The 24,304-nt window shown below is 41.3% G+C and overlaps 1 protein-coding gene across 6 annotated transcripts; it reads left to right on the plus strand.

The window, feature by feature from the left end:
• Positions 1-257: 257 nt before the first annotated feature.
• TMC5 (transmembrane channel like 5) lies at positions 258-24,047 on the plus strand. Of its 6 annotated transcripts, none has more exons than XM_072935567.1 (25): positions 719-865; positions 1,174-1,241; positions 2,745-2,840; positions 8,145-8,306; positions 8,846-9,030; positions 9,408-9,500; positions 10,209-10,301; positions 11,053-11,152; positions 11,735-11,816; positions 12,133-12,381; positions 12,526-12,677; positions 13,212-13,353; positions 13,899-14,054; positions 14,619-14,785; positions 15,426-15,504; positions 15,900-15,997; positions 17,656-17,751; positions 18,341-18,416; positions 19,002-19,135; positions 20,286-20,459; positions 20,841-20,919; positions 21,249-21,341; positions 22,381-22,473; positions 22,767-22,812; positions 23,177-23,321. In XM_072935567.1, exons 4-25 carry the CDS (start codon positions 8,233-8,235, stop codon positions 23,215-23,217), a joined length of 2,502 nt encoding a protein of 833 aa, XP_072791668.1. In that variant the 5' UTR covers positions 719-865; positions 1,174-1,241; positions 2,745-2,840; positions 8,145-8,232; the 3' UTR covers positions 23,218-23,321. The 6 variants fall into 6 exon arrangements, with proteins under 6 accessions (XP_030141138.4, XP_072791669.1, XP_072791668.1 ...); XM_030285279.4 differs by lacking the exon at positions 23,177-23,321 and adding an exon at positions 23,328-24,047 and having other exon boundaries at positions 721-865; XM_030285278.4 differs by lacking the exons at positions 719-865; positions 2,745-2,840; positions 23,177-23,321 and adding exons at positions 258-274; positions 23,328-24,047.
• The last annotated feature ends 257 nt before the right edge of the window (positions 24,048-24,304 follow it).

Consider the following 24,304-nt stretch of genomic DNA (forward strand, 5'->3'; position numbering starts at 1 on the left):
TAGAGAGCATATGCTAGAGTTCACTAGAGCAAACTAATTTTTCACCCTTAGAAGAGCCTTCCTTTAATTCAAGTAAAAATATGTGAGGAAAGATCATTCTACAAATGATTAATCCAGGGATAAAGGTAATGCATCCTGTGTCTGACACTGTCTCTCTGTCCTTTTATTGTGGTGGTGGTGCTATCCCAGGCCAAAAGAAAGCATGTTTAAATTCGTGGGAGAAGCAGAGTGAACGTCTTGGAGCTCAAACAGAAACATAGCAACGTGTTGCAAGGTAGGTAACAGCAGAGAACTTCGCAGAGTTGTTTTTCTGTTTCTTGAGCTGTACGAGCAGGACCTCAGCTCTCCTTTCTGGGGCAGCGTTTCCGTGCACAGCGGAAGGGAAGGGAAGGGAAGGGAAGGGAAGGGAAGGGAAGGGAAGGGAAGGGAAGGGAAGGGAAGGGAAGGGAAGGGAAGGGAAGGGAAGGGAAGGGAAGGGAAGGGAAGGGAAGGGAAGGGAAGGGAAGGGAAGGGAAGGGAAGGGAAGGGAAGGGAAGGGAAGGGAAGGGAAGGGAAGGGAAGGGAAGGGAAGGGAAGGGAAGGGAAGGGAAGGGAAGGGAAGGGAAGGGAAGGGAAGGGAAGGGAAGGGAAGGGAAGGGAAGGGAAGGGAAGGGAAGGGAAGGGAAGGGAAGGGAAGGGAAGGGAAGGGAAGGGAAGGGAAGGGGGCAGCCACAGCGGGTCTCCCGGCACGGGGATCGAAGGCAGCACCGGCCGGCGGGGAGGGGCTGCAGCGGGGCGGGGCGGCGGCACCTGGAGCGGGAGAGCCGGGGCCGGGCAGCCTCTCCCGGGGCCGGGCAGCCTCTCCCGGGGCCAGCCGGGGAGCGAGGTAAGCGGCTGCGGGGGCAGCTCCGGGGCAGCTCCGGGGCTCTGCGTCCCGGAGAGGCTGGGCAGGGCCGGGGCTGCAGCGGGCAGCGCTGGCGGCAGGGTCCAGCTGCGGGGCGGAGCAGCACAGCCCTGGCAGGTGGCTGCCGCTTCCAGAGGCCGCTGCTGGTTTAGAATGATGGAACCGTGGGGCCGGGCTGCGGGCACGTCAGGGCGCACTCGGCTTCTGCTCGCTGCGAGGTGGAATAACCGCCCGGAGCTCGGTGTCAGCCCTGCCGCCGGACCGCGCCTCACAGCTTTATCGCCCCGCAGGTCACATCCGAGCTGCCTCTGCCTTCAGCTGGAAGGTCCCAGGGGAGAGCCAGCCACAATTCCCTGAGGTATTTAGCCGGTGTGTCACCCTTCCCTCTGAGGTGTGGCACCAGCCTGGCTGGGATCACAGCCTAGAGCGTGGCATTTCTCTTCGGTGTAGTTTGCGTGTTGGTGTCTGCTAGCTAATGAATGGATGTGGCACTGTATTGTCCAAGTAGCAGGCTATGAGTTTTTTGTATTACAATAGGTAACGGGAATTTGTATTAAATAGGTGGGGAAAATCTCGGGCTTCAGTATTCGTGTTCTTTCTGGTCCTTCCCTCTGTCACTCCCTCAAAACACACAGACTTACTATTTAACTTACAAAGGCTAAAACGTTTCTATGCAAAATGCTTAATGTACATCTAAAATCCAAATCTTCGTGTCCTGGATTTTATTGCTAAGCCGCTGCCATTAGTAATGCTCTGTTAGTAAAGCAAACCTGCAAGCAGTGGCACTGCACAGGAGCCGCGCTGACTTCTGCTTCCCCTGCCTGAGTGTCACCGCTGTGTCCTGTGCCAGCCCTGCGACCCGCGGCAGCCTGGTCCTGCTCCGTGTGGCAGGAGCAGCCGGTCCGTGGCTCCAGAGCCACCTTCAAGGTGCGACAGTTTGTGGGTGATGGTCCCTGCCCGTGCGGCACAGCCCTAGTGCAGGCTGGGGGAGCAGCAGGCTGCAGGTGATAAGGAGCGCAGTTCAAACGGCACTGCTGCTGGGCTGCTATGGCAATACCCCACCCAAAGCAATTAATCTCTGACTCTTTAGAGATGGGTTTTTTTAGTTATGGGTTTATCTTTTGGTGCTTTTTGTTTTGTTGGTTGTTTTTTCCCCCAAAGTATGTTTGTCAGAAGGAATTTTACCCTGGAAAGTGATAAAGTGCTGTATGGGCAGATGTAAGAGGAACTGGAACTTTACAGTTTGTCCTCTTCATATATTGGTGAAAAAGTCTCTAATTGCCACTTGTATAGTCCATAGGTTGTGTATGTTCATTGTAGAATACACCCTGAACATGCTAGTAGGCTACATTGGATTTTAATGGAGCTGCATTTTGTCTGGAAAATTAAAAAGTATTCAGTTTATGTGAAATTAATTGTCAGAAAATTTGAAAACTGCATATAAGGATTTTGACAAAATCAGTTCTCTTCTTTTGACTGGTTCCCACTATAAATGTTCTAGTTTCTGGGTATTCCTAATATTCTAACAGGTAAACTTTGTTTTTCCTCAGGGTCCTGTTAAATGCTGCTTGTGCAAATAGTAACAGGACAACAATATTAATAACAGGAAGTTTAGCCAGAAATTATAAACAGAACAATGTCCTTTTCTTTTTCAGCCCAAGATTCTTGAGTGTATGCAAACCCCTGTTTATTATCCAAAGTGATCATATGTATAGTCTTCATAAGCTTTTCTACTTGAACTGGTGAATGATACTCCTGTAACAGATACTGCTCGTTAAAGTACAATTTGCAGGTTGCAAGTGGAGAGGTATCCATTGCAAGTGCAGAATAAAAAGAGCTTTCTTTTATGGCTTTCTTTCAGTCAGAGCTGTTCTACTAAGCAGTATCTTCTAATAGACCTGGTGTTGTTGGCTGCCTTTCCACTGAAAGCAGAAAATTAATTCTAAATTCTAATCAGGTACTCACTTCCTTCTGTTTTTTTGGTTTTTTTTGTTTTTTTTTTTTTTGGTAGGCAGTTATTTCCTTCAAATACAAGTAGCTGGTAATGTTGGTTATTAGACTTTAAAAACTTGTTTTGCAAAGTAAGATTTAGTCCTGCTAAATGTAGAGAATGTGACAGTCTGTAATTTGGAAATTTAGTCACAAGACTGACTTTCACTGATATGAAATGATTCTTGCTTCAGCCTTTTCTTCCCCATAATGGTCACAGTATGAGCTAGGTTTTTGATGGTTAAAGAAATAATGTAGCATTCTGTTTCTTATTCTCTAACCCTGCCTCTCTCTGCCAGGTATACTGTTCTTGTTCTTCAGCTCTTTCTAGTTTTAATAGTTATATATCTCAGTGCTTATGATTTTCCCAATGAATTAATTTTGCCCTTGTGGTCAGAGTTAGGAGAATAAAAGCAACAAAGCAGGAAACACGGAGAGTTGCTCTCAAAGGAGCCTTCAGGTAAAGGATTAAATAATTCAAAGTCATGGTCATGAGTGCTTCAGTCCACAGGAATTGTATCTGTGGGGCCTTTTGGGTGGAGAAGGAGGGATCTGTGTGGTAGATTTGTGAGGGTACTATGAATTTCACAGAATTAATGAAGTATCTGAAATTTTACCCACTCCCTTTATGCAAAAACTGTATGTGCCTCCACTTAATAACACTTTACTGGACACTAAAATTTAGCTACATATTGTAACAATTTTCTAGGTGTTTCTGGGGCATGTTTATAATGCAGGTTTCTAAACTCAGGTGAAGAAGTAGAAACCTCTGAGACACTGCATACACAAAGTAGCTGGCAGTCCTCCCCCAAAAACCTTACATAAGCAACCACAGGTGATACGAAGGATTTAACTTGCAAAGAAAGTGAACACAATGAAAATACTGTATTCTTACTATATTGTGAGGGAATTACAAGAGGAATGTGAAATGGAAGGGATAAGGCAAAAAAGTGACTAGATGCAGAAAAATGGATAAAGAGTAAATAAGGAGCAGAGCTCATGATACTGAAGAACAGCTGGAGGCAAACAGACACTTTTCCGCTTCCTTCTGCCTGGCTGCTCTCTGTACCCCACCTTACAGGAACAGCGAGGGATAGGCAGAGTGGGATCTGGATTCTGGTGGGTGCCATTGCACTATAAGAGTAGGAAATAAATCCATTCGGGGTCCAGACCCAACAAGCTGTTGGGAGAGACAGCAGCATGGTGGCTGTGAGGGGGATGCTGGCACTCTCTCTTCCCAATTATCTCTCCCTATGCGATAGTAAGTGAGTCTTTAGTGCTGCTGCATGTCATCTGTCACTGGGAAGATCTCTTGTAGCAGAGACACAATTTAGATTGCTTAAATTGAATTCAAGGAGTAAAATAGCAGAGTTGATGTTGATTCCTGTAATGGACCCTGCTGATCTCAATAAAACCAAAAAGGGAGGCCTGTAAGAGGTGGTGCTTGCTGGTGCTGGTTGGGTACTTTGGCAAGATGCAGTAAAGATAAGTGGCTTTTGCTTCCGTGTATGAGTCACTCTGGTGCCATTGCTAATACATCATTTAGAGATGAGGTTTTCTCCAGTGTAGTGTTTGATTAGTGTCAATACACAGCCCTTTAGATTTTCTGAGAGGCTTTCCTGGTGTGTTGCAGAAGTGTTGAAACTGTTGGGACTGAGACAGTGGAAGAGTAGTGATCAGTACTGGAATCCAACTGCTGATGCAGAATGTAAAACTTTGGCTTGTCTCTCAAACTCACTTTTGGCTTCCAGAAATCAGTCTGGTTCTTTATCATCGTGAAGATGTGTGGAACATGTGGAACAGGACAGGCATTCATGAATAAAACTTGAGTAATGCTGAAGCCCTGTGTAGTCATACCCTGTAAAAGTAAACTATCTTTATGGAAATAGAGCACATTCAGCCTTCTGAGTCACTTCTTGCATGAGTTCTTTTCCCTTCATTCAACATTTTTAAGTTATCTATAATGTAGTTCTGGAATTCCCTGTTTTTATTCCACTTCAAGATGTGTGCAAATAGGATTTACTTAATGAATTTTTTTTTTTTTACTAAGGGATTGCAGGTAAAGAGCTTGAAAGTCTAAGTGGCTTTCCTGAAACTTGATGCCGGGACAAAGTGCTATTTTGGCAAGACATTAATATTTGTTTTATTATATTCTACATGAGGATTAGTGTCTATAGCAGAATATTACCTGCACAGGAAGGGATGAAACTAATCTGGAATATTTTCTCAAGGCTGTTGATCTGTGACGTGAAGGTAGTTACTTTTCTGGGAGATGATTCAGAAGTATGAGTCTGCACTGCTTGGAGTTTCCTGGTCTATATCATTACAAGGTTGAACGATTTAAGTGGAAAGCACCTGCCCTCCACAGATCTTCTAACTTATTTATGTATCAATGATCTTAGACCCACTGATCTTAAACACTTCTGTACTCCAGAGAAGGTGCACAGGATTTGTTTGTTTCAGCAAAATAAGTTGCTTGCTGAAATCCAAAAACATAACCCAGAAGTGGATGCCGCTCTGCAAAGGGAAGATTTGTCAAGATCCCACTTTCTGTCTTTCACAAATAACCTCTGTCCTTCAGCTATTTTTTCCCCCCTTCTAAATAATTTTTAAAGGGAAGACTAAGTCTAAATAGCCTATGTTTTCCTGGAACTATGGTTTGCTGCATTCCATCATAGGGTGAAAGGAAGAAAGAAGATGGTTTAGTTTGAGCATTACCTGCTTTGGGTTCTTTCCAGTGAGCTATGACTGGTCAGAAATGTATAAACTGCCAGATTTGAATTTGCCTCAGCATATGTTGAAAATTTACTTCAAGTCATTAAAACTTTGTGAGTGGAGAAAAAACTGTATTTTCAGACGCTGGGCTCAGTGTTAGACTGTAAATGTCTCTGTGGATTTTCATTGTGATCCTGGCATGCAATGCATCATAAGACTCAAAGAAAATAAAGTGGATAATGACAGAGCCAACAGAGAATCTGTATCTTGGGCTTTTTTGAGTTTCTGAGGAAGCCTTTATGGATAAACCTCGAGGTCTCTCAAATGAGTGAGAGAAAGAAATGCTGGGTAGATTTTCCAGCCAGGCTGATCTGTTTCTTCTGGTTGGTTGATGTCAGCAAGTTGGTTGATATGGATGGCTGATGTTTTCTACCAGTTTGCTTCTGGGTAATGCTGAGGCTGCACAACCCATACACTTCCATCAAAATGTCTGTGCTCTCTACAGCTCCAGTGAAGACCAGGCAAGTTGGCAAACTGTTTAGATCAGTGCTCAGCTTTCCAGCTGCCTTGCTGGCAACCTTCCCAACTTCTTGGATAGCTGAGTCCAAGAGAGTTGGGTTCCTGGGAAACCAGTTCAAAAAAATAGAAAAATGTAATTTTGCACACTCTTCAAAGAGAATTGTCTCAGAATTGTCTTCCCCTGAGAAAGTAATACTTCCATCTTCAGGTTTTCATTGCAGTTTGAAATATAAACCACATTTATAGGGGATGTTTAGTTTTCCAAGCAAGTCTTTGCAGAAGACCACAATAATATTTTTCAAGATAATTTCCATGCTTTTTAATAGAATATAGGGACAGAATGTACTAATTCCTGAAGGGTTTGTACAGAAGTTCAGATATATTCTGAGCTAGTTCTCAAAAGATCACCAAGAGCTAAGTGGTTCCTGTCAAAGGAAATCTACCTCTTCAGGAGATTTAAGCTTCTCATGACTTTTAAGTAAGAGCCTTGGATTTCTTTTAAGTAAGCCTTGGATTCATGGGGCATTTATGAAGTTTTTTTTTTTTTTTTGGAGATGAGGAAAGAGGGCTCTGCTAACTACTCTTGTGCTTTCATGAGAATCTCACTCTTTCTCTCTAGGTATGAAATTGTCACCTGAAAACCCACAAGTGTCACTTAGGGGAGACCATTTTATGGTTTCTTTTTGGCAGTAATCACACCCTGTTGTTTGCAGAAGCAGGAGTGATACACTATGTGTTCCATTGCCTGGTGTGCTTTTACTGGATGTGCTGGGTACCTGGGCCTCAGAGCACCCTTCCTCATGCTGTAATCAAAGTGTACTCAGTGTTCTGATTAAAATGTAGGACTTTGAATTCAGTAAATTCTTCATGTTTATACACCTAACTCTGCAAGTCAGAGTGCAAAACCTGGGCATTGTTTTACAACTACATCACACTGCAAGATTTTAGACTGTGTTCCAAGCTCTTAAGGCATGTAAATGTCACAATAGTAATTTAAGAACTTCTTTTGCAGAATAAGATTTTGAAAAGCCCTCAGAGACTAGACACTGTATAATTATTCATTTTGAAGATACTTTTCATTTAATACTTCCTTTGCTGCATTAAAAATCTCAAATAAAATCCACAGCAAATGGAAAAGTTTGTTGAGACTCTACTGTTCAGTGAGATTCAGTTCTGCTTTTCTAGGAATGGAGCTGAAATAAAAATAGGGTCCGCTGGGTTTTACCAGCTATGCCCTTTATAGTTTATTTTTCCTTTCCCTGCTGTGGAATAGCTTTCCAGCTTAGGAAACTTGCATGGTGCCTTTAAGAAGAAATGCCAAAAATAGTTTGCTTTTTTATTTTGAGTACCATTTTTGATTAATTGCAAGAACTGCCTGCTTAGTTTGGATTCTCTTTTTCTAATGTAACATTCCCTTTTTACTTGCTCATGACAACTCCCATTCAATAAATTCTGACTACGTCAGAAATCTAAAGAAATCTAAAACCAGGCCTATTTAAAGGATTGAGGCATTAAACCTTTAGAACAGCCCTCATTAAGAATGAGTCTCTAGATATTGTCAGCTCTGTACAACGGCATGGTCCTGCAGTCCCTTATTCACAACTAAGGCTTAGAGATGCACTGCTAGCAAGGAGCAGGGCAGGCTTTACCTCATCTTTCGTTTTGGAAATGTAGGTAAATTTTTGGGGAAAATTTGTGCATTCGGTTTTTGCTGTTTAAGGAGGAAAGAGAGAACTTTATTTTTTCTTAGTGTTTTGACATGCTTCTAAAGCCTGGCCTCATTAGTGTTGGGAAAATTAATGTGACACTGCAGTTCTGTAGGTTTGGAGAGACCTAACTATAGAGAAATATGAGTTCCTGTTTGACCTGCAATTTCTGGTGGACCCCAATTTCCCAAGGGTGAGGTGATGAATTTACAACCACTGCTGATTTACATTGTTTAATGTTATTTGTTAGTAGAATAGCAGAATCTTCTAAGTTGCTAAAATGGAGTTCTTTCCTTTTAACTTTTATGCATCTGCATCTGTTTTGTAATCAGGTCTGTAATCGGCCTTCCTTTTAACATATTAATGAAGCAGTAGAGACAAAAATAAGGAAGGTTTCATCCTTCAAACCAAGGACTTGTCATGTCTTATCATTACAATGAAGCCTTTGAAAATCCAGATTACCACTTCTCAGAGACATTGGAAATTGATAGAAGGTGAGTTTATTTAATTTTACTCTGTGACTGTGCCATAAGAAATACTCATTTAGATGCAGAAGGTACTTCTTCTCTGAGGTTTTAATTTGTGGATTTATTTTAATCCCTCTTTTATGCTTTCATTCTCAGACAATTTTTTAAAACTGTTACCAGGAAGGCAGCATTCAAAGGAGATGGTTTACTTTTTACATGCTGGATAGTTTTTAGTTAAATGCATTTATGGCATAATGTTATACATATTTTTAGTTCCAGTAATTTTCACAATGGGATATAACCTTAGATATCCTTGTTTTCCAAGCAGGTATTCCTGTTAATTAGAGTCTAAGCTAACCTCAGGTGGAGAAAATGTTAGCCTCCTTAATTAATTTTATGACCAAATCAGAATTATGCTGTTGAAGTTCTAAATACAAAATATCTCTCAGTATCATAGTTTGTTTTATAATGTACTCAAATTTGATGATAATAGGTAGCAGATTATTCAGGATACCTATTGAAGGTTTTTATGACAGTCAGGATTTTCTTTTTTGTTGCTTACATAGGGGGAGTTCTCAAAGGAATCAATTCTCTCACCAAACCCCTTATGATTCATCTCTGCATGGTTCCTCTGGAGAACACGGAGGCAGGGAGCAGAACTACCCTGTGGCCATCCCAATGGCTTCTCTGGGACCTGGCTCTGACTACAGCCAGGATTTACCCGGAACACGTCCATATGGAAATTTCACAGGTATGGAATTTCTCATGTGACCAGCTTAGAGAATCCCTGGAACAAATAACAGTTGGCTCTGTCCCAAGCGAGTCCTACTGCTCTGCAAAGCTCAACTCTGTAAATATTTTTAGCTTTTTGGTTTTTTAAGCAGTTCATGTGTTTTATTAGCAAATCCATGGATTGTTGTATGAGCAGATCAATAAATATGTCTTATATGGACTGAGTAAGTTGTTGAGTACTAGGATGTACATTGGAGTGGAATATGGGAGTTTTGTTGGGGGAATAGGTTGCTGTGCTGGCACTAGATCTGTATTTTGTCATAGGCTTGGCAGTCTGTATCTGTAAATAACCCATAGCAGTTTGCAACTTTGTGTAACTCTGATCTGCTTCAACAGATGAGCCTGAGCCAGAAGAGACTTACACCCCCTATTCTACCTTCCATATGCTGGATTATCCCTACACTCATGGAATTTCCAGTGGATCAGAAGGTAAGGATTGTGGTGCATCACAATATTGCATGTCAACCTCACCCTCCATAAAATAATACTGATAAAAATTTTAAAGCCTTGGTCAGGCATGGATATCTTCACATAATAAAAGGGGTCATAAACAGGGTCCTTCCACATCAGAGAGCTGAGCTCCACACTGGGATGTGACACTGGGACTGTCCATTATCTTGCTGGGAAGGTCAGGCAAGGAAAGCTGTGGCTAAACTCATCTGTGTCATGGCTGGAAGGTAGATGCTTTTAAGGAGTGTAGTCACCTGTTTGAATAAGTGGATGAAAGGAGGTGGAGAGAGCAGCTGAACTTTGGCCCCAGGGAAATGGGAGTTTGGCACATATAACTTACTCAGCATCATGGAGTGTGATTCTAAAATGATCCCCCTGAAGGCTGGGGAAGGATTTTTAAAGAACAACCTTGTGTTCTAGGAGGAATGTCTTGAATAATGAATGTATGCATTTGTGAATGGGTTAGATGGAGTGCTCCATGACAGCTGAAGACTGGGCTCAGTTCCTCTTTTCCAGCATTTATCTGAAAAAGTGCTTGTGCTTGTCAAAGACGACCAGGAAAGGAGTGAGTGGGGGAGTGTGTTTGCATGAAGTTGGTGAGATTGAAGTGCAGACTTTTAACTTGTTCTTGTGAAAGTGAAATTTGAATTTCAGAAGTCAAATTGTCAGGACATGTATGTTATTCAGACAGCTTCATTCGGAGACGCAACCGAAGACCGCCTGATGAGATCTTCATTACTTCTTCCAACATGTTTGAAACAGATCCAGTGTGCACTGAAGGTAGGGGTTTAGATAAGGGGTTCAGTATTTGACAGTGTCTTGTACAAGGATGGTGTGGTGGATGTTGCTCTGTTTCTCACCAGAACTGCATGTACAGCCCTTCTGTGGTTATGGGGACAGCTTAGATTTGCGTTATGGTACTGATTAATCTTTTATGCTCTCCTAACACACTCAAATCCCATTATAAATGAAATGCAGTGCAGTATGAAGGTGTTAAATTGTAGAAAGAAATGCTAAGCTCTTTATTAGAATTTGTTTGACCAGCTAATAGATTGCTTTCAGCTACTGTGTCTGGAATTAGCATCAAATTCCAACTGTGCAGAAGCTGCCTGATTGTCAGGTCAGAGAGGTGTGTCTGTGGCATAGGTAGTGCTAAGTGTGGACACTAGCATCAACTAAAATTACAGAAGAAATAAAGCAAAAGTTTAGCTTTCAAGTCAATATGTAGCATCATAGAAGTGTCACTATCAAACAGTGATCAAGCAATGGACCAGAATCTTGGAGTTTTGTCAGTATTTTATTTTTCTGTATATTGCAGTTCTTTCTGTGAACATTACTGGACTACTTACTTGCATCTCATTTTAGAGTTCTGTAGGAGCTGGAGATATTCTGGGCAATATTATTAAGTCTCAAGCTTGCACACCTTGGTAGCAGTGTAAATGGGGGATGTTGTTATATCCACTTCTGGTTGTATATAAAAATTACTGTATTCTTATCCCCATATTTTGTTTTTTGCATGGGTTTGATGCAGAGGAAGATTTAGTTGGGAGTCTTGCAAGTATGTCCACCAATGAAAGGATTAAAGCAATCCAGAAGATGCCAGAGACCATGAGAAAAAAGAGAGAGATCAGGTAAAAAAAAAAAGTTTATCTGTTTGGTTTTAAAAACATTGACTTCTAGCAACATCTAGCTATCAGTTATGGAGGTTTGCCATTTGGTGAGCTTTGGTTTGCCACTTTATGACAACGTACTTTTTAATGCACTTTTAAAGAGTTAAGGTCTTGCAAGAGAAAATAATTTAACAATAGAGATAAGAAGAATCTCTTATGAAAATATAAATCATAATATCAAGGTCCTGAGATTTAGTTATAAATTATGACCTGAGATTTATTTTCGAAGGAAACTTGGATGTTGGTCATTGCAAATGGAGAAGAGACCACATGATCTCAACCATCCTTTTGTCTCCTCCCAAAATGTATTTAAATTCTGCTGCCAGTGTGAGTTAGTGGAGGGGTTAGAACATGCTGTCACAGCAGGGACGGGAGCCAAGATATCAGCTAATATAAAATGAACCAGTGAGAACATCTCCATGTTGTACTAATTCTCTTCATGTGCACAGGAGTGGAACTAGATTTGTAGCATCTGCTATGACTTCTTGATTCAATTACAACTCATACTATAATGCTTGTCACCCCTGTCCTGCTCTTCCACAGAAACAAAGTTCTTAAAGAAATAACAAAAAAATCAAGGCATCGTGGTGCTCAATGTACACAGTGTCTGCAGGGAGCAGCAGTGGTAAGTGCCAGAAGCTTCTGTCAGTCACAACAGAGCAAGCCACTCTAGCTGCAGTGCTGCCACCATCTCCAGAGGAATCTGGTGTCTTGCCTCATGTTATCAAAGATCCAGTTAATTGCTGCAGTGTTCATTAACAATGACTTGTGCTGCAGGAGCTCTTAGGAACACCAGTTCACCATCTTACGGTGCATGGAGTGGGGCAAATCCGTTGTTAACGCTGAAATGAAATGGTAACATTAAAATGTGAAGCTTTATTATGTGAAATTGAGTCCTGTTTGCTTGTTGAGATTCATCTCTGTCCTCTTTTTCCCTTCAGTCATTTCGGCGGTTTGGAAACACTCTTTCAGAATATTTTCACCAACTGCGGCTATGGCACAAGACTCTGAAGATCATTGGTGCTGAGTTTGGAACAAGTGTGCTTTCTTATTTTGTTTTCTTGAAGTGGCTGCTAAATTTGAACATCTTCTCATTCCTCATAAACTTTGGTTTCATCACAATTCCTCAGTTTCTTGCAGCAGAACCAAATAACCTTTCATTCACGGGCCTGGAGGTGTTCACTGGAGCTGTAAGTATTTAAATTTAATCACATCTGTGATTTCATGATAAGGAATAGGACAGCTCCCACCTCCAATAATTGGTCTTCAGATGATGATGCTTTCCACCGTGGAGTTGACAGTAAATATTCTGAATTATGTTCTTGTCTTTTCAGGGTTATTTTCAACAAACAGTGCTCTACTATGGCTTTTACACCAATGCTACAATCAGTAAAGTGGAGAATGGTCCATCTTACAACATGCAGCTGGCCTATATTTTCACTGTTGGAATATATTTTGTCATCTGTTTTCTTATCTTGTTGTTCAGGTAAACTGGCTGTGAATTCCTATTTCTCTTCTATTAAGTGGAAAATAGCCACACAATAAAAGAAACCCTATCCTGTCAACAGTTAGAAGTAATAATTACTTGAGTATGTTTCCAATAAGTCCTTATTGACAGGTGTGGATTTTAAGTAGAAATTTCTGCTCAAAAGACAATGTCCAGGAATCAAACCTTTATTACAGAAATTAAAAGTAACTGCAAAATAGTGAAGGACATACAGAGAATCCCACTTCAGACTGGGAATATTGTAATCCTTTTGTAAACTGCTGATCCTAACATTGTTTCTTATTGATGTGGCCTTCCAGAGGTAAAGATTGTCAGCAACAATCTTGAGATGGAAATGCTAGAGTTTCTTACATTAAAGTTTATTTTCTACATTGTTGTATGTGACATGCTCTGACATAGATCAAATAAACTTATGATGGGATGGAAAAGCTGACAAATCTCCCTCCTTGCCCTGTTGTACAGACTTGATGAATTTCCCTGTCACACATCTGACCAATTTAATTTTCATTGCAGCATGGCAAAATTCTTCTCCAGGAACATTAACTCTCAGACATTCTCTGTGAATGCCAGCAAGCTGCTCTGCACTTGGGACTTCAATATAACTAATGAAAAAGCTGTGAAACTGCAACAAAAGAATCTCCACACACAAATAAAGGTACAAACCACAAGAGGTACAAAACTAATGTGCATGAGTCATTCTGTTAGAGACTTAGTTGTGCATACAAATTTGTGTGTGCACATACAAGTCTCTGACAGAGTGATACAAGAGTGCTAGTCCTGTGCCTAAGAGATTTAAATCTTCCTGACTTCCTGAGTTTCATTTGTTCTGATCTCCTGGCATTGGCTTAGCTGCTTGTTTTCCTTTTCTTATGAAGCTACATATAAATATTTGTGTGCTTCTGTTCTATGGAACGAGTCTCTGTGACTATTGAATATTTGCCATACAGAGTATTTATTCAGGTTTTTCTCCTTCCTGCTATTTAAATATTTTATAAACAAAAGGCAGGCTGGAAATATTATCTGTGAAACTTCACTTCTAGGATAGGAACACAAATTTGCCCAGTGAATGTTCCTAGGATATTACTCTGCCAACTTCTAGAACAATAATCTTTCATTCAGCTTCTCTGGTAGTACCTTGAAATAAGTTTTGCCTTATGCTGTTGACTAAGAACTTCTTCATCAGGAATTGTTTATTTGCAGGAAAGTCTCACTGAAGTCAATAAAGAAGTTCGAAATTTTTCTGTGATGGAGAGAGTTGCTCGTATTGCTACTCATCTTCTTGCTTGGCTTGCTTCCCTGGGCACAGCAGTAGCTGCTTGTGCTGCTGTTTACTTCCTCTCCATTAATAACCTCAAGGTAAGGCCAGAATTTGCATTTTTCCACACAGAAATTTCACACTGAGTGTGAGGACTGGTTTGCTCACTATGAGGAGCACAGGGCAGCAGAGCTGTTGTTGCTGCCAGAGCACACACAGGTTCTGCTGAGCCTGAAGAACTGCCTTTGCAAGGCATGCCCCACTGGGCACTATGGCAAGAGTGAGGGACCTGAGGGGTCTGAGCAAATCCCTCTCCTCTCTCCAGCAGCTGCTTGCCTGGGCCCATGGTCAGCTTAGGGACAGTGTGTCTGGTGATCCGGGGAGAAACAAGAAGCAGCCCCAGCAAGACTCACCCCTTCTTCTTTCCCAGGAGCTGCACTTGAGCTGGGGCTCCCACCCTTGGTACACATATAATTTAGGGGAAGGGGAGAGGGTCACTGTACTGCTGCTCATGGGCCCCTAAAACATGCCAGTCTGACAGTCTCTAACCTGAGAACATACAGGGAGGTGAGCCAAGGGGCTTCCCTGTGGACACACCTTGAGGCAGCATTTTGGTTAAGGCTCTAAGTTTGGGTTGTTTCATTTTGGTTTTTTTTCTCTCTTAGCTGTTTATGAAAGGGTATAGAAATGATCTAGAGAGCCAAGCTGCCATGTTGGTGCTACCTGTGATTGTATCTCTCCTCAACACATTGATCCCATTCTTCTTCTCCTGGCTTGGGCACCTGGAGAAGTTTCAGACTCCTGGACAGCACATATATGTCACTATTACCAGGTATTTCTTGCTGCCACATCTTGGTGCTTTTGGCCTGAAGCTGTTTGAGTTCTTTTCAATACAAAGCTGTGTCTGGGTGGTGTGGGGGCAATGGGGTGCTATGGAAGAGAATTAATCTTCGCCAAAGGATTCTGTACCCTCTTGCATCATGACCTTTTGTCTTACCTGAGTTTCTGGGATGTTATATCTCTGCATGAGGATGAGGAATGGCTTCCCTCCCAGCTGGGTGCACTATGACACTGGGCTTGTAGCATTCCTTGATGACCCTGGGCTGCTGGCCCCTCCCCAGGAAAGGAAGGGAAGTGGTGAGAGGACTGAGGTCATCTCACTTAAAACCAGATGTCTGGAATTTACACTGCCTAACGCCTGGTGTCCCTCAGCCCTGCCTCCCCCGAGGAGCCCCCACACCCAGCCAGCAGCCTGGTAAGCAGATGTTGTGCCAAGGTTGTCATGCCCGGCTCCCCTCCGGCCAGGACAATAGAACAATGCCACACCCGAGCTCCCAGGAGAGCTCCTGTTAGTCCTGGCACTCTGCAGTGCCAAGAGGAGGTAAAAAAGTGTAACCAGTGTTCATCCTGCCATCACTCCCTCCAGGTGTGGACCAGCTGTTGGTGCAGTTACTGTTACTTCTTCTTTTTAGAAATACCATCCTGAAAATGTCAATTGTTGGAATACTGTGCTACTACTGGCTTAACATTGTGGCTACCTCGGAGTCACAGGTAAAGTTTCAAAACCACAAATCTCTGACTTGCAGTGCCAGGTTAGGAACCACTTGGATAAGAGACTTGCTTCAGCAAAGAGAAGCACATGTGGTGTCTTGGGAAGCTGAGTTTCCTACCCTAAAAAATTTTATTAGCAACTTGAGAGAAATTAACTGTAGAAAAAAATGAATGGCCCAGCTCAAATCTCAGCTGGATGGCAGCATTGTTCACTGAGAAGTCAACTATGATTTGCCAGGCTGCTAGAATATATTTCATCAAGATTTCAGATCTTTGATCAAGTTTCAGATGCCCAAGCATTTGGGAACAATGTTTAAATAGCATTGTTTATAACTTCTATTATGAATTTTTTTTTTTTTTTTTTTTTTTTTTTTATTTCCTTCTGTTTCTTAAAGTGCTGGGAAACTTTGGTTGGCCAAGATATTTATCGTCTTGTTCTAGTTGACTTCATATTTTGTTTGCTTGGCTCTTTCTTTGGGGAGTTTTTACGAAGGTGAGTACTACTTTTCTAATCTACTTTTCATTCATTAATCAAAGATATGATCTGTTTTCTCCATGTGAGAGAAGTCCAGCAGAAGCATGGCTGTGGGACCACTGAATTTTCCTTGCTTTTCCCTACCAGGCAGAATCTCTGTGTACATGTCTTGTGTATATTGCTGTTCCTCCTTAGAAGGAGGTCAGCGTGTCCTTTTTCCCTTTGGAGATGGAAACACATGCAGGGAGGGAGCCACATTCTACTCTCATGGATTTCCTGAGACTGAGGTGACAACCAGTTGTCTCAAGCACAAATCCATCTTCTCTGCATATGCATGGGCATACTGCTGCCTTTCCTTGCTGTATCCATTGTGATTTTTTCCCTCTTAGTTATGTCACTATAGCGTTCACAAGTTTAAAATCTGATTTTATCAGTCTTATTAAGCATATAATGAGTCTCTCAAAGGTAGAGGTCTCCAGCATGATAAATGAGAAAGTATTGTTGACTGGATGTAAGGAAAAAGTAATTTACTTCTGACATCTGTTGTGTGAACCTTCTTAGTGCCAAACATTGCTTATAGCTTAGGCACTATTTAAGTGCTTGCCAGCTCTACAGAGCATTTAGATCCCTGGCCATACTTTTCTGTAGGAGATCCATTGTTTGCTCTCTGCTCATGATTTGAACAAGACTGGTTTGCAAGGTAGGGCTTTGTTAACTTTTTCTTAAATTTATACAAGACAATGTTGAGAAGCTCTTGAAGATTTTTCCTCCACGGCTCTTGCCAGTGTATTTTAATCCTCCTGTTCTTGTTGTGTTCAGTAGGAAAACACCTCCCAGCAAAAAGTCACAGAACTAAAACTGCAATGTCAGCTGTGATGAATGTTAGGCCTCCTGTAAAAGCACCTGACATAGACATTTGAAAGGTTCAAAGTACATTTGTTTGTATTTAATATTTTGTGCTCAGCGTAACCTCCTGAAAGGCCAGCTCTATTGATGATGCAGTTGATAAGGTGGTATCAAAATGTGATGGTTACCAAACTCTTTATTGCTCTTGCCACAACAAGGCAAAAAACTGAGTCTCCCCAGCTCAGAAAAAATGAGGTGACTAAAAGGGATCGTTGGTCCCCAGTAGGAATCCTCTCAGTACTTGCTTACCTCTGTTTCAGCTCCTTGTAAGCTCACTTAGTTTGAAGTAGGATGTATTTGAGGGTACATTAAAAGTATCAGTGTACAAATTTCATTCTTTTTAATGACACTGAAAATTCTCAGGACCTGAAAAAGCTGTTACAGTTTTGTTCTGAGGTCCCTTGACATTTCAGCTGCTTAAGCACAAGGATATTTTTGCTTAAAGTAACAAGTAGTTACTATAGTTCAGATATGTACTGATGCAGTAAGAAATCCTTGTTGGTTTTCTGCTTCAGTTGTGTGAAATATATACTAGGTCTTATTTCAACTCTGATTTGTTTTACAGGATTTTTTTTTTTTTTGCTAAATTGATTCATTTTTGCTGTGCTGTCTAATGAACAAGCTGTGGCTGCTTTCTATGATGCTGATGCAGCCTCTAAATAATTTGTCACTGATACTTGTTTTCAGAAGGTCATTTACAGGGATTTCCACAGAGGACTTTGTCATTTAGCAAATGCTGTTGTGCTATAGTTTTTTGTTTCCTCCCCCAGAATTATTGGAACTACAGTCTGCATGAACTTAGGGCTGCCAGAATTTGATATTGGACGAAATGTTTTAGATTTGATCTATGCACAGACTTTGACCTGGTAAGTGTTTAATTTACGGTCAAAACTTCATTTGCATGCAGAACTATCATGGAAAAATTCAAATTCTGATGTTTGTGGATGTTTCCCAGAAAGAACAGGATAAGTAACTGGGAGATGAGCTGTTCAGTGCCTTTGGTACGGATTGTGACTTGCCAAGGTAATTATGTGGGCAGTAACAATAACTTCAGTCAGTAGTTTACCTAGTGGCCACCAGGTCTGGGAGAGACCTGAGAGGTTCCTGCAGGTATATCCTGGAGTTTTGTTTATTTCCTCACTGGGATGATGTTCTTCTTTAAATGGGCTCAGTATTAAGTGCTGGAAGAGACGCCTTATTTCCAAGAATGAGTATGTTACTCCAGTTATAAGAGGGTTCTGCAGATCTGTACATAGATACGTGTGCTTGAAATTGCATCATTTCCAAGGTGGACTTACTGCTAGAGGATCAAGGGTAACAAAATCACATTTCCAACTAATCCCACACTATCTGTATATGAAGTTATTGTGGTATTTTTCTGCTTTCGGTGCACTGAGAACTGAATGGTGAATAGTGAAGATGTAACCTTTTTCTCCTATAAATCCTTCCTTGTAGGATTGGTATCCTGTTCTCACCTCTGTTGCCTGGTATCCAGATGATAGCATTTTTTATAGTATTTTTTGTGAAAAAGGTAACAAACTTTGTATGTATTCATTATAAATAATAAAGTGGTGAAATTAAAGGCTGGAGAACTAACAGTGGACAAGTGCATATGTCAATACAGACATTCAGCTGGTGGCTGTGACTTTGGCCTCTCAGTTGCTCCCCAGCAACTCCCCCCTGTGAAGTCATCAAGGTGTAGGCAGGGTGATTCAGCTAAAGATCATGGTGGAAATGTCTTCGTTTCAGAATTCTTTGTCTCGGTAGTATGACCAGATGATAAGTTGTTTGTTAGGCCATGAAGCAGTTTGTAGTGTTAAATGTAGAAGAACAAAACTGTAGGTAGAAAGATGGATTCAAATTTCCCTGAACTGTGAGTTTGCATACACTGCAGAAGCAAACTCTACCCAGCAGACATATGAAGAGCCCATCAGAACCTCATTTTGGTTCTTACTATTTTAAGACTATATTATTGAAATTTTCTAAAACTACACTCTGTCTATCAAATTCACATAAAAGTTGTTTTTGGAAACTTCTGATAGATTCAGTGGGATTGACTTAAACCAAGTTGAAGTGGCAAGTAGCAGCATTGCAAAGCACCTTCATCTCTTTAAAGGTCAGTCTGATGAGGAATTGCCAGCCCCCTCGCAAAGTCTGGAGAACTGCTCAAATGATGACATCCTTCATTTTCCTGCTGTTTTGTCCTTCCTTCCTTGGAGTCCTGTCTGTCACTGGAGTCACTGTCTGGAGGTATGGAAGATCACTGGCACACAGACCTACTAAATCATGCTGTGTGACCTGATACCAGGCAGAGGAGTTTGCATTTCTCTATAAAAGAAGTTTATATTAACTGCTTGTGGAAGTTTTCGGGTGTTCATGAGATGTTCTGTATTCTGAAAACAAGACTTGCTCTGTGAGCTTGTGAGAATGTGGTTCACTGAGTAACTTGTCCTGTGAGAAAGTGGGAGGAGAACCGAAGTTGCATTGAAGTTGGATTCCTATTTAAATGCATCAAATTTTACTTTTTCTCCTCTTAAAAATTTTCTGTGACCAAGTCCTAGTTCTGAGCTTACTTATAGAATAGGTGATTCTGGGTCTGCAGCAGAGAAACACCTGGGAAAACTCAGCTGAGGACAGCTTCTGGATTATTCCTGAACTTCAGAGGTTCTTTCTGCAGGCAGTGCTGACCCTGTAGTAATGCATCCAGGTTGTTACCAATATTTTAAAGCTGCTTTGGTTTTGTGTGTGTTACTCTGGTCACAGGAAGGAGGGCAGCATGGATACACTTTTCTATTGACAATAGTCAGCAGCATGATTTTGGTGTTTAGTGAAAACGGTGACTACACATGAAACCAGATGGGATAAAAGCTATCAGAGCTATCATTTCCAGATGGCAAGTGGGAATTTCAGACTCTCTGGAGTGGTTCAGTTTCAAAGCAAACACTTTCCTATTTCAGTCTACCTGAAAATGTTAATTCTTATGATGGGCTCTCTTACCACCTTCTGTTGTTACTGAAGATATGCAGTAACTCATGTCCCTGAAGGCAAGGTGAAATTATTTCACCTTGTGGTGAAATGTTAAAAAAATCCAGTTTTTCAGTTTCCTGTAGTGTGTGCTGCAGTGATTGACATGTTATATTTATGCCAAGATTGTGCTTACAGGGCTTGGTACTGATCCACTGCAGCAAGGATCATGTCTCACTGCATAGTCTGGGGTGGGCATTTAATGACTGGAGAGGGACACAAGTTAAAAATTAAACACAGATCATGGAAGTACCCTGGAGTCCAGAGACAGTAGAGGGCTATAGAAGACTGAGGAGCATCTTGATGTACAAAATCACAGTATTAACTAATTCACTGGTTAACATATGAGTAAGTAGCTGTTTTTTCACCCTCTCAGGTTAAAACCTTCAGAAGAATGTGGTCCTTTCAGAGGTTTGTCTTCTATGTATGCTGCAGTCGATGAGTGGATACAAATACTGCAAAGTTACACTGCCTCGAAATGGGTAGTGTGGATATACCATAATTTAATTTCAAGTGAACTTTTCTTCTTCATCCTGTCTACCATTTTACTGTAAGTGTCTGGTAATGAAAAGAACTAGAAAAATACCTTAAGTGGAAAAAAACTGGCAATTACAGAGTCAGTCTATGTTATTTTTTATCTGAAATGCATCTGGTATTGTTGACTCGCTTAAAAGTACCTCTAATCTTGAATACAAATTCATAAATTTTTGGGTCTTTTCCAAATGAATGTTTTAAGCAATTTCATGCATTTACCATATTTTAGGAAAATCCATGTGTTTGCCATTCCTTGTGTAATTGTATACATCTATTTTCTGTGAGATGTGTGTATATATGTCTTTTAATGGGTTAAAATGAACTAGATACATTTTTATCTAGACACTGACTAGAATGAAGCGCTCATATGATGGACCTTTTGTTTTGTTTTGTTTAGAGTTGTTACTTATCTTTACTGGCAAATAATACAAGGAAGAAAGACCATGACTGAGCTCTTACGTAAGCAAATTAATAATGTAAGTTTGGCTTTCATTTGTATCTTTTGTATAATTTGGCTTCTATGTTGATTGTCTCATCCAGCTTTGTGTGGCTGTAACCTGTTTTTCCTATAACTGTGTGTAGTAGGAGGGTGGGAGCCCTTCCCCATGGGAGTTGCAGGGAAATGTAACTCACAAATAGAGTTGTAGCAAAAGAATTTTATCTTCAATATGTGCTGCTGCAGCTCCCTCTGTAGACAGATTATTTTGGAATAGAAGGATTTTGGTCACTGGTTACTTACAGGCCTTGAGCCTCTCAAGGATAATTAATGCATTCCAGCTAATGATCAAATATGTCTTGACTGCAGGCAGGAAAAGATAAGACATTTCTGCTTAAAAAGCTACTAACTCTGCAAAGGGCAAAGCGAAGCTCATCTGCACTGGGAGGAAGAGGCCAGCAGGTCAGTCTGCTCAGCTTTTGCTGTTTAATTATTTGGTACAGGTCCATGGGGATCCTCCAGCTGTGCAAACAGGCTGCTGGTTTGGGGAAAGGTTGTGCTTAAAGCTTCATCTTAATGTTTGCTACTTTACTCTAGACAACAAAAAGATGCTGTAAAAGTTCCCTAACTATGTGTTCCAGGTTGGAATTCAATCTGCATATAGAAGAGTTCTTACCCTCACCAGACATAGTTTATGGTTATGAAACTTCAAGAAAACATTCCTAATGTTCATGTGCAGTGATGGTCACCAAAGGGTTTGGTCACACTTGAACCTTGCCCAGGCTAAGGAGGAGACTGCCTTCCTCCCCAGCAATGGGTTTCCTTAGGGGGTTGTGATTTGTGGTTATTTTCAACTGAGGTAAAATTGTGTGCTTTGACCTAACCCCATTTAAAATCCCATACAACACTGATAACTAAACTTGAATTTATTTTTCAATGCAGTCCTGCATGTTGAGACATCAATCTAGTGTTAAAATGTGGACATATAGGTGCTGTCTGGTGTTTTTATTTGGGTTGAGTAAAAACTCCTTGACCTAAATACTGATAGAGAAAAAGTGTTTGGTGGGTTCCTGCCCTTCTTCTCAAAAAGCCAAATCCCTCTGTATGACTGGCTATCATTAAAATGATTACAGAAATACAAACCCAAATACAGATAATAATTGGTATTGAACTGTTGTTAACTATAATTATGTGTGTGATAATACAAATAAATATTGACTGTAAAGAGGTAAGCTGAATATGAAGGGACATTTTCTATGTGCTGGGGATTTTCAAACAACATGTGCCAGTGCTGAGTGTCATGAGAGGGACTCCTGAGGGGGAGATTTGGTCACCTACCAAGTGTGGACTTTCTTGTAGTTGTTAAGGTCAGGTTTCAGAAGGAGATGTCAGAATGATCTCATTGTGGATTTAGTAGAAAGGCCATCTCCCTGAGACAAGGGAGATGAGCAGTGCTGACACACAGTCACAGCTGTGCCAGATGCCAAATACTGTTTTTCAGAGAAGTGCCTCTTCATCCAGGCAACCTGCCCAGGAGGTGCCAGACTACCCAGAACGGGCATTTGACAGAAACCAAAACACATCCTACAATGAGGTGAGATGGCCAAAAGAGGGAAATGTAGATTCCCCTACATAGAATCTGGGCTGTGGCATAGGTGATGGGTGTGTGTGTGGCAAAGTCCTGTATGCATGGAAATAACTTTAAAGATTAACTTGAACAGAGATAAAAATGTGATCAGAATAGCTATTGAACACTCATAATCACAAACCTGCTCAAGACTTGGAGAGTATGGTTTTATTACAGGTAACTGATATCTTTTCAAATACAAGATAACACACATGGGAGGGAAATCATGACCTAAATCTGCTTGTGAATTTTGTTTTCAGCATCCTTTTTCTGTTGAGATCTCAAGCAGCAGTGACTTTCCACCAGGTGAGCAACTAAGATGAAACACAGAAAGCTCTTAAAAATTCAGCTCAGTAAAAATAGTGTGTGACAGCTGCATGTCAGGGACACAGCATTTTAGCATCTTGTGTAAAGAGAAAACAAAATGACTGGGCTTGTGGGGTGAATTTTTTTCTGCAGGTTGTGCTTTTTAGTAGCTTGTTCTGGTGTTGGTGGTGACTTCTAAAGACTGACCACCAGCTTCTGTGTACTAGAGAGTGAAATTCCTGGGTAAATGAGTAATTTTGTCTTATGAGAGCACCCAACTGATAGGCAAGAAGTTTAAATCCCTTTAGAAACAGACTTCACATCTTGTAGTCAATCTCAGAAAAGGTTACTAATGAGTCCCTAGGTGCTCAGAAGAAAATAAGGCGGTGGGATCTTGCAGTCTGAGCTTGCCCGTAACTGCACTTGGAAAGCTTGACGGAGGAGATGCCGGGGGAGCACGGGGCGCTCTGGCGGGGGCGGCACTGCCGGTAACGCGTTTTCCTTGTGCCGGACAGGCCGGGAGCGCAGCCCGGCCCTGGAGCTCGCCCTGCGCGCCCGGGCAGCGGCGCTGCGGGACGGGAGCGGCGGCAGCGATCCTCTCTGGCACTCCTGACTAAAGGAATCTCTCGAACAGCTTTTTTTTAACGTCCAAATGGAAGAAAAAAAAAAAAATAGAAGAACAGGTTGCAAAATGCGTCAGGACTTAGGTTTTTTACTGTGATAAGGAATACGCACCCGTTGGGGTTGTTTTGCAGCAGTGGTTTTTGGTGACAGCCTTCCCCCAGGACTGGCATCACTTTGATGCAGAAGGCTCCCTCCACAGCTGACCACGTGCTGTTGACTTAATATAAGGAAACTTGTGCCTAACTGTAAATAAAAGTTTCGTTTAAAAAAATATTTTTCTAACAGTTATATTGTTTTATGTTTAATCAGCTTTTATCTGATGTACTGGTCAAATATATGGAAGTATATTCAAGTGCAGTTGTTTTTAATGACTGAGACATTGCAATGGCTGTGAAATAACTTGTGTGGACTGGGTTCGTTTTTCTGAGACATTTTTAGTATATTACAGTCACTTAAAAGCAGCTTTGATGAAGCCATCAAAACTAAGAGTGACTACTTATCAAATTCTCATTTGTGTAAAACTATTGCTTGTAAACGGAAAGTTCACATGCCTTTTCCTCTAAAGGATTGATTGGAAGTAACACAATTAAGACTTATTTTATCATACATGACTGTGAGATGTGCTGCAGCTTCTTTTTATTCAAGGCTACAACTTTGCCACCACCATGATAAATTTTTTGGTTTTGTTTAGCTCATTTTCTACTAGTGCCTGCTTTTTTCCTCCCTTGTTGTTCTGGGAAGAGGCACATCTTCTCATCTTGCTCATAACTTAGGCTAAAGACAACCCAGCTGCCACAGGCACACAATGCAAGAGCAGAGATTCAATTTTAGTGTTTCCCTGCACATACAGCTGTGGAGCCTGGTGTTT

The sequence above is a fragment of the Taeniopygia guttata genome, chromosome 14 (assembly GCF_048771995.1).
Source record: "Taeniopygia guttata chromosome 14, bTaeGut7.mat, whole genome shotgun sequence".
Lineage (NCBI taxonomy): Eukaryota > Metazoa > Chordata > Aves > Passeriformes > Estrildidae > Taeniopygia > Taeniopygia guttata.